General features: G+C 31.9%; 3 protein-coding genes across 3 annotated transcripts; 2 read left to right on the top strand and 1 right to left on the bottom strand.

Annotated features, from left to right (window-relative positions):
* Positions 1-210: 210 nt before the first annotated feature.
* On the top strand, positions 211-5,561 carry LOTGIDRAFT_170409 (hypothetical protein; the record flags this gene model as incomplete). Its single annotated transcript, XM_009069054.1, has 11 exons — positions 211-272; positions 531-604; positions 865-963; positions 1,355-1,417; positions 1,570-1,664; positions 2,544-2,683; positions 3,329-3,425; positions 4,041-4,255; positions 4,925-5,006; positions 5,260-5,358; positions 5,502-5,561. 11 exons carry the CDS (start codon positions 211-213, stop codon positions 5,559-5,561), a joined length of 1,086 nt encoding a protein of 361 aa, XP_009067302.1.
* Positions 5,562-8,478: 2,917 nt separating this feature from the next.
* Positions 8,479-9,134, bottom strand: LOTGIDRAFT_135559 (hypothetical protein; the record flags this gene model as incomplete). The annotated part of the gene is made up of 2 exons (XM_009069053.1): positions 8,479-8,659; positions 9,013-9,134. Coding segments are annotated over 2 exons (303 nt in total), but the record flags the coding sequence as incomplete, so codon positions are not given.
* A 1,688-nt stretch (positions 9,135-10,822) lies between these two features.
* Positions 10,823-12,948, top strand: LOTGIDRAFT_204936 (hypothetical protein). Its single transcript, XM_009069052.1, has 4 exons — positions 10,823-10,996; positions 11,251-11,373; positions 11,825-11,991; positions 12,455-12,948. The coding sequence occupies exons 1-4, from the start codon at positions 10,903-10,905 to the stop codon at positions 12,503-12,505; spliced, it is 435 nt and encodes a 144-aa protein (XP_009067300.1). The 5' UTR covers positions 10,823-10,902; the 3' UTR covers positions 12,506-12,948.
* Positions 12,949-14,479: the final 1,531 nt, after the last annotated feature.

The raw sequence follows: 14,479 nt of genomic DNA, 5'->3' as shown, positions 1-14,479 counted from the left end.
TTTATTTTCATGCTTTACATTTTGTTGACGGAAGTTTAATCCATGTAATATGCGCATGAGCAATGAATGTTTTTCAATGTAAACATCCGGCTTAAACACGTGACTGTCATGTGATCAATTATGTCAAAACATGGAGGCATAAACAGGAAGATATTTTCTCACGAAAAACTTAAAGAATATTTTTCAGTAAGATGAATATAAATAGCAAAAATGAATGTCATTGTGATAAAAACAGATGCAGGTGAATACTTCCCTGGAAATGACGTAAGAGGGTAGGTGAAATGAGGTCAAAATAGGCTGCCAATTATTATTTCTTTGGAAACCTTTTTTTTTTACTTTCATTACTAGGCTTTAGGCTACTAATTTCACCATTTATATTATGACTTAAATAAATCCACGAAAAATGTCAAATGATAAAATGTGACAATTTGCTTCGGACAATGGCATTCATTATCAAAGCAACAAATGAAATATTATGTAAAAACACAGTAAATTCATTAAAGTTAGTTTCAATTTTTGATTCTTTCCAGTGATGTTTATTTGAACATTGTGAGACCCACTGCAGCTAAGGGTATAAAGCTAGATATCTATATAACAGAAGAATGTAAGTAGCATTCAACATAAATAATAGACCATTTGCAAAAAAAATGCAACTGTGCAGGTTTCTTTTGTTTTTACTTATAATACATACAAAAATTGTGAGCTTTTCACTTGAGGTTCTCCAGACAATATTTGAGGTCTGTCAATTTATGATTGATCGCTGATAACAGCAGGTTCTGAAATAGTGATATAGATAGATAGTGATAGAATATTTGGGTCTATGGTGGTTGGGGGCCTTAAAAATAATTTTATTTTAATTTTTAGTTAAGTATAGCTATGTGAGTGAAAATGGATTTCTAGAAACAGAACAATCCAAGATTAGACATTTGAAGAATGAAAATGTGATTCTGTATGAACGAGATTGTAAGTAATCTTTAATTAAATGCTTAATGGACTCTTATTGTATATTTTCATTCACAATAATGATGAGACTGTAAAGAGATTTTCTAGCTCTTTTATGTGTATTTAATAGCTTCTATCTGAATCATTCCAATTTTTATGATAGTTGTCTATGGTTCTTGTCATTATTGAAATGCTGAATCATAAATTAAGTCACTTTAGTCACTAATGCAAAAGCTTCTGATAATACCTTACGACAATAGTTAGATCATAACATGCATAGTTTTAGTGGAGTTACAAGACCCACAGATATCAGAATAAAACTTGGAATGGTGTAAATCAATTGATGTCCGCATAAAGGTTTTGAAAACTACAATGTCTTTATCATGATGTCCATTTCTTTGTGTATTTTTAGCTCCATTGTCACATGGTAGTTACAGATTTCCATTTGAGTTTACAGTTCCTATCTCAACACCAGGTATGTATTAGTTAATATGTCAAGTTATACTTTTTATAGGACATGTTTTAAGCGGCTCAAGCCTCCTGAGACAAATAGGGGGACAATGTTTGAGGTTCAAAATGCATCAGTTCTATGAAGCACATAGGTGCAAACCTATTTTTCTGTTGCAGGAAGCTTCCACTCTGTTCATATGGAATCACCAGAATGGAAGGCTGTATCACTGTGTGTTATAATAGCAACAGCTATAGATTCTACAGCATTAACGGTAAGATTTCTATTGTTTGACTATCTTTGTTTGTTAAGAAGTTCAACTGGGCATTTTAGACATGGTAAATATGGCAAAATCAACAGCACTGGAAAGAACAACACATAATTTTAAAGATAACATACTGTTTCAAGATTTTAGTTTGTCTTTTTTTTGTTAGTTAGCATTGCTGATTTAGATCCGTAAAGGCCCCCACACACAGAGAGACTTTGGCACGTAGTAATCTTGCCATAATTCGACCAATAAAGGATTGCTTCTGTCACTACTTCACTGGGGGCCACCATCTTTAAATACCAGTAACCCGTACACAATGTGTTCTTCGTCTGAGAAAGTCACGCACAGTTACCCACACACGATGTGCCATCTGTCACAAGTGGTTGAAACTATCAATCAAACACGATAGATATTTTCCCCACGACCACGAGAGGCCAAATGCACACTAAAAATTACCCGCACATGAAGCACTACTAGTCAAGCATGATTGGTGTCTTAAATGCATGACTGACTTTGATTGGTATAATAAATAAACATATCATAAACCATAAACATAAAAATATACTTTAGTTTGGGGTGGAAGAATCTTTTAAATAATAAGATTATACAGACTGGCACAAATATCTTTGCTTGATTTTGGATTGGTATTTTTTGATGGAAGTCAAAAACATATATTGTCGATCACAGATATTCCAATTCAAAGCATGAACACAAACAATCCACTTTAATTTGAAGTACCATATAATAAGTAGCTATAAACAGTAGTTTAAATACTTCTTATTCTACCTCAAGTCTAAATAAACAGGTCTGGTTCATGAATCTGAATGTGCATTTTTTGAGTAAATCTAAATGAGTTGTTTTATAAACTCTCTGTTGTTATTTTAGATGTCCCAATCAGTAGTGATATTAAACTGTACTAAACAAGAGTTAGATGAGAAACATGTAGTATCACCACAGTCTACAGTTTATCCTGTTAAATCTCTTTTACTGTGGAAGAAAAACAGAGGAATCAGTGTTACTTGCAAGTATGTTCTGCTTTATTCTTCATAATTTTGTTTAATTCATGCCTTCATTTCAATGACCATCAGGGACATTTCACTGACCATCAGGGACATTTCACTGACCATCAGAGACATTTCACTGACCATCAGGGACATTTCACTGACCATCAGGGACATTTCACTGACCATCAGAGACATTTCACTGACCATCAGGGACATTTCACTGACCATCAGGGACATTTCACTGACCATTAGGTATGCTGTGTATATAAGTGGAATCTTGAATGAGAGTGATTTATAATATTTTTTGTGTTGTCGTCCTTGACTCTTGAGGAGATGTTGTTTTTTTCGTTTTTTGGTGTCCATTATAATCTAACAAGATTTTTACAAAGGTCGCATACTGATGACGCTACAAGACATTTATAGCAGTCAATCAAGCGCATTCTGGCTAATTAGAAACACTTTTACAAACGAATATCGGCAGTCTGCATGACACACTGTGATTGGTTGAAATGAACATCAATGATGGTATAGATCTCTTTAGATTACAATGGAAATAGTAAAAAAAAATTAACGAAAGGAAAGTGTAATCTAAGTGATTAAGTGATTTTAATGTTTCGAAGGATATTTTTATGGTTATTTCCAAACTGTATTTGTTATATTTTGTAGATTGTTACAGAATATATATAAAACTGGAGAAAATCTAGAGTTAAGATTAATAATAGCTAATAATACAGCTGTTAACATTATATCATTAAAAATAAAGGTTAGTTATGATAAGTATAAAACCATCGTCTTCAAGTAGCTAGCAGATCGTGTCAAAGAAGCAGAGAGCCGTCATTTATTTAAAATCTAGATATCTCTTCAATTGGGCTGATCATATTTGTGTTACAAAAGTGTAAACACTTCGAAGTGTGAACTTGAATAAGTCATCTTTCCTCATTATTCCAGTTGACCTAGCTGTAAAGTGGTAGACCTACAGATATTCAAGAAAAGATCAATGCTTAAGCTATGATTCCATATATGCGTCATGCGGATCTGTCATGCATCATGCGTCAAAAATCGCTACACCCGACGATTTTTTTTTTTGATGCATCCAGACGCCTTTCCGTGCGGAGATCTCCCAAATGTGACGTATTTTTGTGGGGATTCCTTGTCTTATTTATGCACCAAAGCATCCCCTTTCTCGAAGTCCGTGCGTCAAAAGAAAGATAACGCATATGTTTAACGCACATATGGAATCATATTTGACGCATGACGGATCCGCATGACACGTATATGGAATCTTAGCTTTAGAGGGTTGGCCAAGGACCTCTGGTAAAAATGATCCTCATGAAGTAGTTATCCTTATAAAAAATAATGGTGTTTTTCTTTCTTTCAGCTGATCAGACATCTGAAATTTAAGACCCTTGAAAGTACAACAAGAACTGCAACAAATTTTCATTGTTTTGTGCCGAAGTTGGACACGATTTCACCAGTGGAGAAACGCGGGTCTTATAATGATGGTGAAAAGTTAATTCTGACACCAGAGGGAGGTCCTCATATTATCTGGGAGAAATTTGCGTTAATGAATGGCAATATATCGTTAATGAATAAGTAAGTTTAATTCATTAGACCATATGTTGGGTATTGTACAGCCCCCCCCCCCCCCCTAAGAAATATTTCCCCCCTCTGAAAAGTTTAGATGACTTGATTGACTTGCTGAGTCACATAGTTTGAGCCCCTTTGAAAAAGTTTGCCTTTTCCTTTTCATTGTGTATGAAGGTGGTTTTTTTTTCCAGAGGAATTGATTTTGATTTCTTTCTTCTGAATTCTGGAAAGTTAAGGTAGAAGGATCCGTAAAACAAGAAAACAAATCGGTCTGGTCTAAAATATTACTCCAATGTCTGGTTGGAAAATTATGGCATATTTTGGGTTTAGTGGTATAAGGTTGTCTAAGAGATACTCTCTTATAGAAGCACTGGCTTAGGTCACAAGTAGAGACTATGAATTTCAGCATTGGAATACATCAATTTGATAAGAAGTTACCTATTTCTGGAGAGATTTATAAGATAAACAAATGACTCAAAATTGCAAAGCGATTGTTTCAGGGAGTTAATGAAATCTACTATGGACAGATTTTTATTCCTTTTGGAAGCTGTCACCAAACATTTAGTATAGATGTAAGGAAATTTGTGATGGAATTCTGTATGAAATTATTGGTATGTGCAAAGAAAGTGACCTTATTGAATAGATATCTCTACTTATATTCAAATTTTGTTTTAGTGTTTTAGATAAAATATTGATACCATTGAGAGACAAGAACAATGTGCCTTTTTTACCAACATTAAATGGTTCTGCTATAGAGGTAAATTTATCATAAGTAATGGTTGTTCCAGCCTCCTGAAACTTGGGGTACAAATTAGGGATAGGCCAACAATTGGGTGATTAAACTAGTTTTTGCCCCAACTGTCACCACTAACTTAAGAAAAGTACTACAAGGTACATATTTGATAAAATTGGCAGTATCAAGAGTTTGACAACTAAAGGCAAGGGTATCTGACAATTTTCTACCAGAATCTCGCATTAAAATGATTAATAATTTTGCTCTTTCATTTCAGTGTAAATATTCATTGGAAATCATTTTAGATTTAAATATTGAGGCATCCATTACTATTACTCATGATATACCATGTATTTTACCATTGTCTAATAAACAGGTTGGTATTATATGACTAAGAAATCATTTTAGATTTAAATATTGAGGCATCCATTACTATTACTCATGATATACCATTTCATTTCATAGCATCATAATATGTGTAACATATGTATAAACCAGGTTACAATATTTTTATTTTAGTGGGAATCTATAGTGCTTCCAGAATGGACTAAGAATGGTATTATATTATCAGATTGTTAATGGTGTACTGGATGATGGCATTTTTTAAGTGGAATAATGATTTATTTGTGATGTATAGGATAATGTTGTATTTCTAATAAGCTAGATAATGAGGAACAGGATAAAGCTTCATTTCTAATAAGCTGGATAATTGTTTTTTTTGTGATGAAAAGGATAATGCTACATTTCTAATAAGTTGGATAATGATGTTTTTGTAATGAACATGATAATGCTACGTTTCTAATTAGCCGGATATTGATGTTTTTTGTGATGAACAGGATATTGGTGTATTTCTAATAAGCTGGATAATGATGTATATCTGATAAACAGGATAATGCTACATTTCTAATAAGCTGGATAATGATATATGTGATAACTGGATTATGCTACATTTATGATGAATAGGATAACTCTGTATACCTAAGAAGCTGGATAGTGCTATAAAGAACTGGATATCTGATAAGCTGGATAATGCTACAATTCTGATAAGCTGGATAATGCTATTTCTGATAAATTGGATGATGCTGTATTTATGATTAAGTAATTCTTACATGGGCTCAAATATCATTCCTATAACTGCATAAAATTTTTCATGTACATAAGTTGAAGTTTACAGATAATGCCCTTTGAGTACTACATAAAATAACCGTCCCCTTATCCAATATGAGGGCAATATCTTTCGCTTAAATCACTCATGATTTTCCTACATAAACAAGTCAATGTTTTAAAAAAATTGCCAAAACCTATATAAGGTCTTTATATGGAAGTTTCTGAATTTTAGCATAAGATCTGTATGATGAATTGACAAATTGAATCTATTTGATTTGAAAATTATCAGTCAGTCCTTATTGATCTTAATTTAATTCCACATAATAAAAGACACAAAAAAGGTTCTAGTTTTTAATTTTTATATTCCATTTATTTTTATACAATTTTATTACAATTATCTTTATAATCAAACATTTTTAATATTGTTTTTTTAGTATACAATTATTTTGTCCAGACAATGAAATTTTACTTTCTTTTTAAATATATGAGTTTTCTTTAATAATACTACATTGAGTAGTGCCAGAGCAGAGATAATCCTAAGACAATCTTTGCAAGATAACTGAGCATTGTACGTTTGATTGCTCTTGCTGTGCTAAGGGATTATTTATGTGGTGCTGGATAGATAAGTTCTGCTCGTTTCAGATTCGTGGAATCAACTGGAAATCAGTTACAAATTGGAACAAGCACCCAAAAAAAGTTAATCAGAATTCAAAATTGTAAAGAAAGGAAGAGAAGTTTAAATTTTGAATGTGACATATCTATAATCAAGGACTAGAATTAAGACTAAATCTGCTTAAAACTAAAAAATTTAGCGACACCTTAGGGCGCTGTGAAAACTCTGCAAAAACTTGAGCAATAGAACTTTTATGAATTCATGTTCCTAGATTCTTAAACATCCACCAGAGAAAATTCTATACAACAAAATAGTCCATCCCAATCCAATATAAGATATTGTGAGGATTACATTTGATTATAACAGTTGAAACCTGAATATCATGCAATATAGAAGTTACACATATTCTATTTCTCATTTAACATTTGAAGCATAATCACAATTTGAGCCATCTGCATCACCTTTCAAAACAAAAATAAGACATCTGAGTAGTATGCAAATAAATAAAATATTGGCAGACATAATGATTTGTAATTAGTAATAATCATACAAATACAATGGCCTTTGTTGTCTCTTTTACCATTTAATTTTCATTAATTGCAGACAATTCCAATATCATGTTTTCATTATGGAAAGTGATACATACAGCCAAGATTGAGCTCTTTTTGCTACAACATGTATTTAGATGATCTTATCGCTATGATTAAGATATTTTGCCAGATAATCACATTACTAAACCAGAAATTGGTCAAATACTACTTTCCACTATGTTGTCCTAACAAAAATATATCTAAACAGATTTAAGGCAATTCTTCACAAATTTTCAAATATACCACCAAAATTGATTCTTAGAAATGGGAATATACAAAATGTACAATATAAGAAAAAGCTTTGACCATTATGAAAACTTTCCTCATGACAGTCAAAAAATTTTACACAATGAACAAATAACAAGAATTGTATATTTAAATAACTAAGAACTAAGAGGTCATGATTTTCCTTTTGATGCTGCCTTCTCTTTAGCTTTGTCTTCTAATTCTAAAACAGAAGATGAACAAAATTAAAATACCAATTAATATTTCATTTGGATTACTGCTCAAACATTACCACTTAAAACTTCAGTTATCAGAAGTCACAAATAAATATTTGTTATCAGAAGTCACAAATAAATATTTGTTATCAGAAGTCACAAATAAATATTTGATGTCTCGCCATTGTAATAACAGATTATAATTTGGGGCATTAAAATGATAATGAGTTGTGTCCAAATTTTTTCGGCACATTTACGCATGGTGAATTGTGAATTTTAACAAGGTTTATGAAAATTTAAGAAAATATAGATTGGACACAGGAGTTAAAATGCAGAAAGCACTCAAATTAAAACTGGTTCTTCTAATATGTAAAAGCTTACACATACCAGTTGTGTAACCTTTATAGCAGCAGTGAAATAGCCCGGTTGGTAGCCTCAAAATAGTACTGTTAGTCTTAGAATGTCTTTGAGTTGATAAAAATATAATCATGAGCTCACATTAAGTCTTTTTTGGGTTGAAATTTCAAGGAGAGAAATGTGTTTCTTTTCAATGTAAACTTACAAAAGATTATATATTTATCAAGGCAAAGACATTTTAAGACTACCAGTACTGTTATAAGGCTGATATTCCAATTCTTTTAAAAAAATATCGAAAAACTTTTTGATTTGATTAGACAATAGGTTTGAATCCAACTCAATGTAAGAACAATTCTGATTCTAGTCAGTCAACCAAGCTTTTACATCTATTACAGATAATAATTAAATTTCAAATAACCTTTCTTTTCTTGCTCTCGTTTCTTAGCCTGTTCTTCTCTTTGCTTCCTAATAAGTGCTAATCTAGCTAAATCTGCTTGTGCTTCTGTAGTTTTCCCTTCCATATGTAACTGATCATACTTCTTTTTAGCTTCAGTTTTCTCTAATTCTTCCCTGAAAAAATCATTTGCCAAATTCATCAGGATATAAAACAAGTATATTAAGCACTCAGGTTGATTTGGGTTTTGAATATTATATGTAAATAGTCTTCAGAATTACTAGAACTGCGCGAAAATTGCATAATCCATTAAAAAATACTTTATATTATATATTTCTTTTTCTATAAGCTTATACATCTATGTCTTTTTATATATGGCATCATTTCAACAGGGGTAATTCCAGGACACACGTGGATTTAAAGGCTCAAATTTCAAAGAGAGATGTGAACACAGATTATCTTAGCTACAAAATTTCCATTTCTGGGTCTAAGGTATGATTGGTCCAACGGATGGCAAACAAAAAATTACCTTTCTCTTCTAGACAAAACTGTTTTATGATCAGCTTCTATGGCAGTGACTTTTTTAGCTTGTTTAATATTTCTATTGGGATTCTGAATATCTATTAAACCTTCAACACCTTTACCTTTCCTCTATAAATCACAAAATACATTTCATTGCTCTTAACTGACTGGTCCATCCTCAAATATTATTTGCAAAGATTGTTTTGTAATTTTACTTTTTAATCTGACATTTTGTTTGAAAAGATAGACTTACAATGAAACTAAAACTGAGCTTATGCCCCCGAGCTGTGAAAACTTAAAGTATCAAAAACAAAAACTTACTTCTTCATCACTACTGCTTTCTTCTTCTGAGGAATCGGAATCAGAACCACTTCCTTTAGCAGCTCCACCTTCATCATCACCTCTTTTTCTCTTAAAACATATCAAGTTATCTAGTTAATACAGGAAGACTGTTCAAATGGCTTTGAGTGCCAGTCATGGCAAAGTCGAGAGTAAAAGTTGTATAGCAGTAGCAGGGGAATCCTCCAAAAAGAAGTACCATCAGGTGTTTTGATAAAGTAAGTACTTGTGTAGCACCCTTTAAATTTCTCTTATATTGTTTTGCTACCAAGTCTTATAGGTCTATATAGGACTGCTAGTTTTGTAATCTCGTCAAGTAAGAGACAAAAAGACTACAAAGGTGAGGACTTTACCATCCAATTCTTTTCTCTTTCTTCTTTCTTTTCTTCTTCTTTTAAAGCTTCCTCATCAGTAAAATGTCTTCTCTGACCCTTTTTATTCTTCTTACCTCTCGAATCCCGAAATCCTCCTATAAATATCATATTTTCTCAAAATTTCATCTTTCAACTGACTGAATAGGTCTTTGATGAAGCTTTAAAATTGTAAGTCTACTGAGGCTTGAACGTCATTCAATGAAAAAGATGTGTACCTTTGAGAATTTCGCATATTTGCATAAAAGGCCTTGTGCACATGATGACAGTGGAAACTTAGGCTTAGTTGTAGCCTAGATCTACTATCAAACAAGACCAAGAAGAAATATTTTGAATTAACGATAAAGTGGTCTTTATGGATTGTATTAGGCCTACAGGTAACAAGAAAGAAACATATTGTGCAAATATTTCCTTCCAGCCCATTTCCACTAAGGCACTATTAAAATCGTCTTTTCATTAGCCTAAACCTGAATCATTTATGGCCCTATTCTTAGACAATTACTACCAGTAGTACTTTTTTGGGGGGTTTAAAAACATATGTTTAGCATAGATGTCATTTGTATATTTAGGTTTTAGAGTTAGAACAGGACTGAAGTGGGTCCTTGAATGGTTTTATTCCTTTTTTTGGAGTTAGGCCTTCTTTACTTGTACTCTCTTACTTTGCTAAGTATGACAAATGCAGCAGGCCTTAGTCTACTTTTGATCTTTTGAAGAAATATTTAGTGTGGTGTTTATAAAACAAAGCAGCACGTGTACCTCGTGGCATTTTGTGCTGACTTGAAAAGTATACAATGTTTCAACTGATGTTGCACGTTGTTTTTGTTTATTTCACCACCAATTTCTCTTAAACAGCCCTTCCTCGAAAACCTGCAACATCTGTGTGGACCAGTTATTGGAAGATAACATAAAATTGTACTATTGGTAGAACAATGAAAAAACGATCTCTTATTCGACCAAATAATAATATTTTAAGAGTCATAAAATTAAAAATCTAAAAATTGTTTTTCATTTCTTTCAATTAATTACAAAATTTTATTACCTCTAGAAAAGACTACAAGACCCTCCCTAAAACTTCACGATACAGTACGAGTTTTCTCGAGATTTCATATTTCCGAGTTGTTTACATTTTGAGAAACCATACGATATTTTCTCAAAGAATATTAGCAAGTCTATTCATTTAACTAAAGATGCCGAAGATAAAAAGAAGCCGAAAACCTCCTCCAGAGGGGTGGGAGTTGATAGAACCGACTATTGATGAGTTAGATGCTAAAATGCGCGAAGGTAACTATATTGAGTGTCTGGTTGAAATCAGAAATGGTGTCTTGGTTTTGCAAACAAATGCCTTTCTTTAAGCCTTAGTCGAATGTTGATATTATTAACCTACTTTTGTTTTTTGTGAATGAAGAAAGATTGTGAACCTTAATCAGTTGACAAAGAATTAAAACCTTTCTTTGTTTGTTGTCTTAAGTCTTACCATGGTAAGCTTTGAGCTCAGCCTCCTAGCTGTGCAAATAAAATTTCCATTTTTTTTTCAGCTGAAACTGATCCTCATGAGGGTAAAAGAAAAGTTGAAGCTATGTGGCCCATATTTCGTTTACATCATCAAAAGTCAAGATATATTTATGATTTATTCTACAGACGTAAAGCTATCAGCAGAGGTTTGTATTACTTTTTACTACTGGTTTTATAACTCTTATTATTCAACATTTCTGAAGTAATAACTTGGCTGGGATTGAAAATAATTATATGCTACTCCATCAAAGGTAAACACATAGTCACCTTAATAAGGATAAGGATGATTAAGAATGTTAAAAGTTTGGCAGTACCAATAAGCTGTGAACACTGAATACCCTGTGCTGTAAAGCTTCCGTTTCTGAGACCAATTGACACCAGAAAATGCTGCCATAGGACTTTAATTTTGAACACAAAAAAAAAAAAAATGTTTTGATAACGCTTTGATGAGGCTCAATTTCACGCTATATGGTGAGTTTAGTCCACTGGATATCTGAAATGGAGCTCAACCAGCTGATGCATTACATTTGGCTATAGATTTCAGAAGCAGATATTGTGTTATTCATGTTTTGTTAACAAATTCTTCTTTTATTTTAGAACTTTATGAATATTGTTTAAAAGAGAATATTGCTGATAAGAATTTAATAGCTAAATGGAAGAAGCAAGGCTATGAAAACTTATGTTGTTTAAGATGTATTCAAACAAGAGATACTAATTTTGGTACTAACTGTATTTGTAGAGTTCCTAAACCTAAATTAGAATCAGTAAGTTGGAATTTTAATTCATCAGGTATTAAGTTTGTAAGCATTCAATTTTCTTTATTTTAAGGTAGAATAAAGCTTACCATCTTTCTGCTATTTGGAATTAAAACTTTTTTCGGAGCCTTTAAGATACATGCCTAGATGTGCAAAATAAAATGTCAAGCCATAATTGTTGAGTTTTAAACATTTCACATGAAATCAATTGATAAATTAGTCCTGCAGAGAGATCTGAAATGTATGCCAATAATTTTATTTAGAAAGACATCAGCAAGTTTGGTCTTAAATACTTGACCAATTATGTTTGTATAATTTGGGCTACTCTGGATGATCTGTGTATCTGGTTTTAACCTCTTTGTCTATTCAGTGTTTGAAATCTTGAAAAGGGATTGCTTCTTAGTAGTTAATGTTTATCAAGAAAACTTTAAAAGACTTACAGTTGGATTAAAATATGTATATTTTTTTTCAGGGAAAGATTGTAGAATGCATACACTGTGGTTGTAGAGGGTGTTCTGGTTGAGTAAAGTTGAAGTATGAAAGATGTATAAATAGTTGGTGTATGATGTGATGATGTATATGGAAACAGTTAATCAAATTATTTATGTGCACTGGAAAGTTTTGAAACAGGTTAACTCAGGATCCTGAAGAAAAGCAGACATCAAGGAAAATTCTTTTGATCTCTCCTGAAAGTGATGTTTTATTACTTAAATCTTAGAAAAAATGTCATTTTGAAATATTTGAATATCATGTACAATTTTCACAAAATAAGCATTGTAATTTACAAGAGAGTGCTTAATTCATTCACTGTAGAGCATTGAAGCGATTAGGCATTTATCATGTTTCATATATGTATATAACATTTTCTTTTCAATTTGTAACATTGTGAACTTAATGACAAGATGAATGTAAAGATTTTGTAAGAAAAGAAATAAAGTTGTAAATAAAATAAAACTATAATTTTAGAAAATAATTTATTTATTTAAAATCAATTTGAGCATATCAATCTATATGGTGGTAGATTGGAACAGGTAGATCAGGCAATCAGAAAATTTCGGATTTCATTTAAAATTTCTTTTTTCAGTGAAATTCTCATGATTCTGACTTGTGTGCATTTAAGCTCAACAACTTTGGCCCTACTGAGTTCTGCAGATGTGATCAACTCCCCTATAAAACAACATTTTATGTTTGGCCCTACCCCATAGGGTAGACAGGCTGATATCACATCAGAGGAACTTTGGAGGGCTAGAGTTGAAAGGCTATGTACAGTAAGGCAAAGGAATTTAGGGGCCACTCGATTGGTTAGTTCTGCACATTTGGGATTTATGGAATCAATATTCAATAAAACAAGTATGAATATAGTTTAGAACATGTTCTACTTGTGCTAAAAGTTAAGTAGGTGCAAACAGAATTCAAAATGGCCGAGAAGGAAATATATGAGAAAATTTTGAATGTGACATTTTTTGATTTGAGGCAGAATTGAAACAGACAGAACATGTTCAGAACTATCTGATCGAGTACCACCCTAGGCAGATCTGAGGATGTTGCTAGTCATAAACAAGAACAGTCTATTTTGCTTTAAGGCACAATAATAGAATAAAAACTATACAAGTTTGACCTTAATTGTTATTGGAACTACCTCAAAATAAAATGGGCATAACAGTTTGTGCTGAATTGTCTATGAATATGTTTATCAGATAATAAAGAGTTCATCATAAAAGGATTAGTAATAAGTAACAACCATATATCTAGGACAAGAGTCTGACATAATCCAGAAGGCACTAATTATTGTAATGAACACCATATTAAGCAAATATGAAAAAAATTCAAAATAGATGAGGAATCTTCCTTTAAACTTAGTTCCATCTCTTTACTACAGTAACTGTAAGATTTTTCAGTCTCTTTAACTGTATTAACTGAGTGAAAATCCTGCTTTTCGCCCAATAATGACTCCTATTAGGCCCATACTTTTGGAAATTCTTCTCAATTGACATAGACAATCAACAGATAGTCAAAAATGCAAAGGTTTACTGACTATCTCTTGTAGCATTACTCATAAAGCCTACCAAAATCTCCAGAAGTTTTTTTAAATCTTAACCAATAAAATGTCTTGAAAAAATAGTTCTAAATATGCAATTACCAAAATTTGAGTTTAAAAGGGAGGTAACCAAATAATATGGTAAATTGTCTCCCTTTACCCACATAGTCAAATTATTAGATAATGATATGAACGTTTATGTACAAAAGCAAAGCGAATTAGTAAAATAAATAGATAAAATCATATAAAAATATTGTTAATAAAGGAAAGAATGTACAAAAGTTTTTCAAGCAAAAAAAGAAAATATCTGACTAGAGGCGTGGTAAAATATCATCTGATAAAAATTTGATTACAACTTTGTTACGTTTTTATTTTTTTATACTAAGGTCCCATACTGTTGATGTTCATTTCAACCAATCACAGCGCGTCATGCAGAATCTGTCTCTTATTATCGACTAT

The sequence above is a fragment of the Lottia gigantea genome, assembly GCF_000327385.1.
Source record: "Lottia gigantea unplaced genomic scaffold LOTGIsca_98, whole genome shotgun sequence".
Classification (NCBI taxonomy): Eukaryota; Metazoa; Mollusca; class Gastropoda; family Lottiidae; genus Lottia; species Lottia gigantea.
The sequence above is the reverse complement of the archived record's forward strand: the minus strand, read 5'-3'. Positions and strand labels throughout refer to the sequence as shown.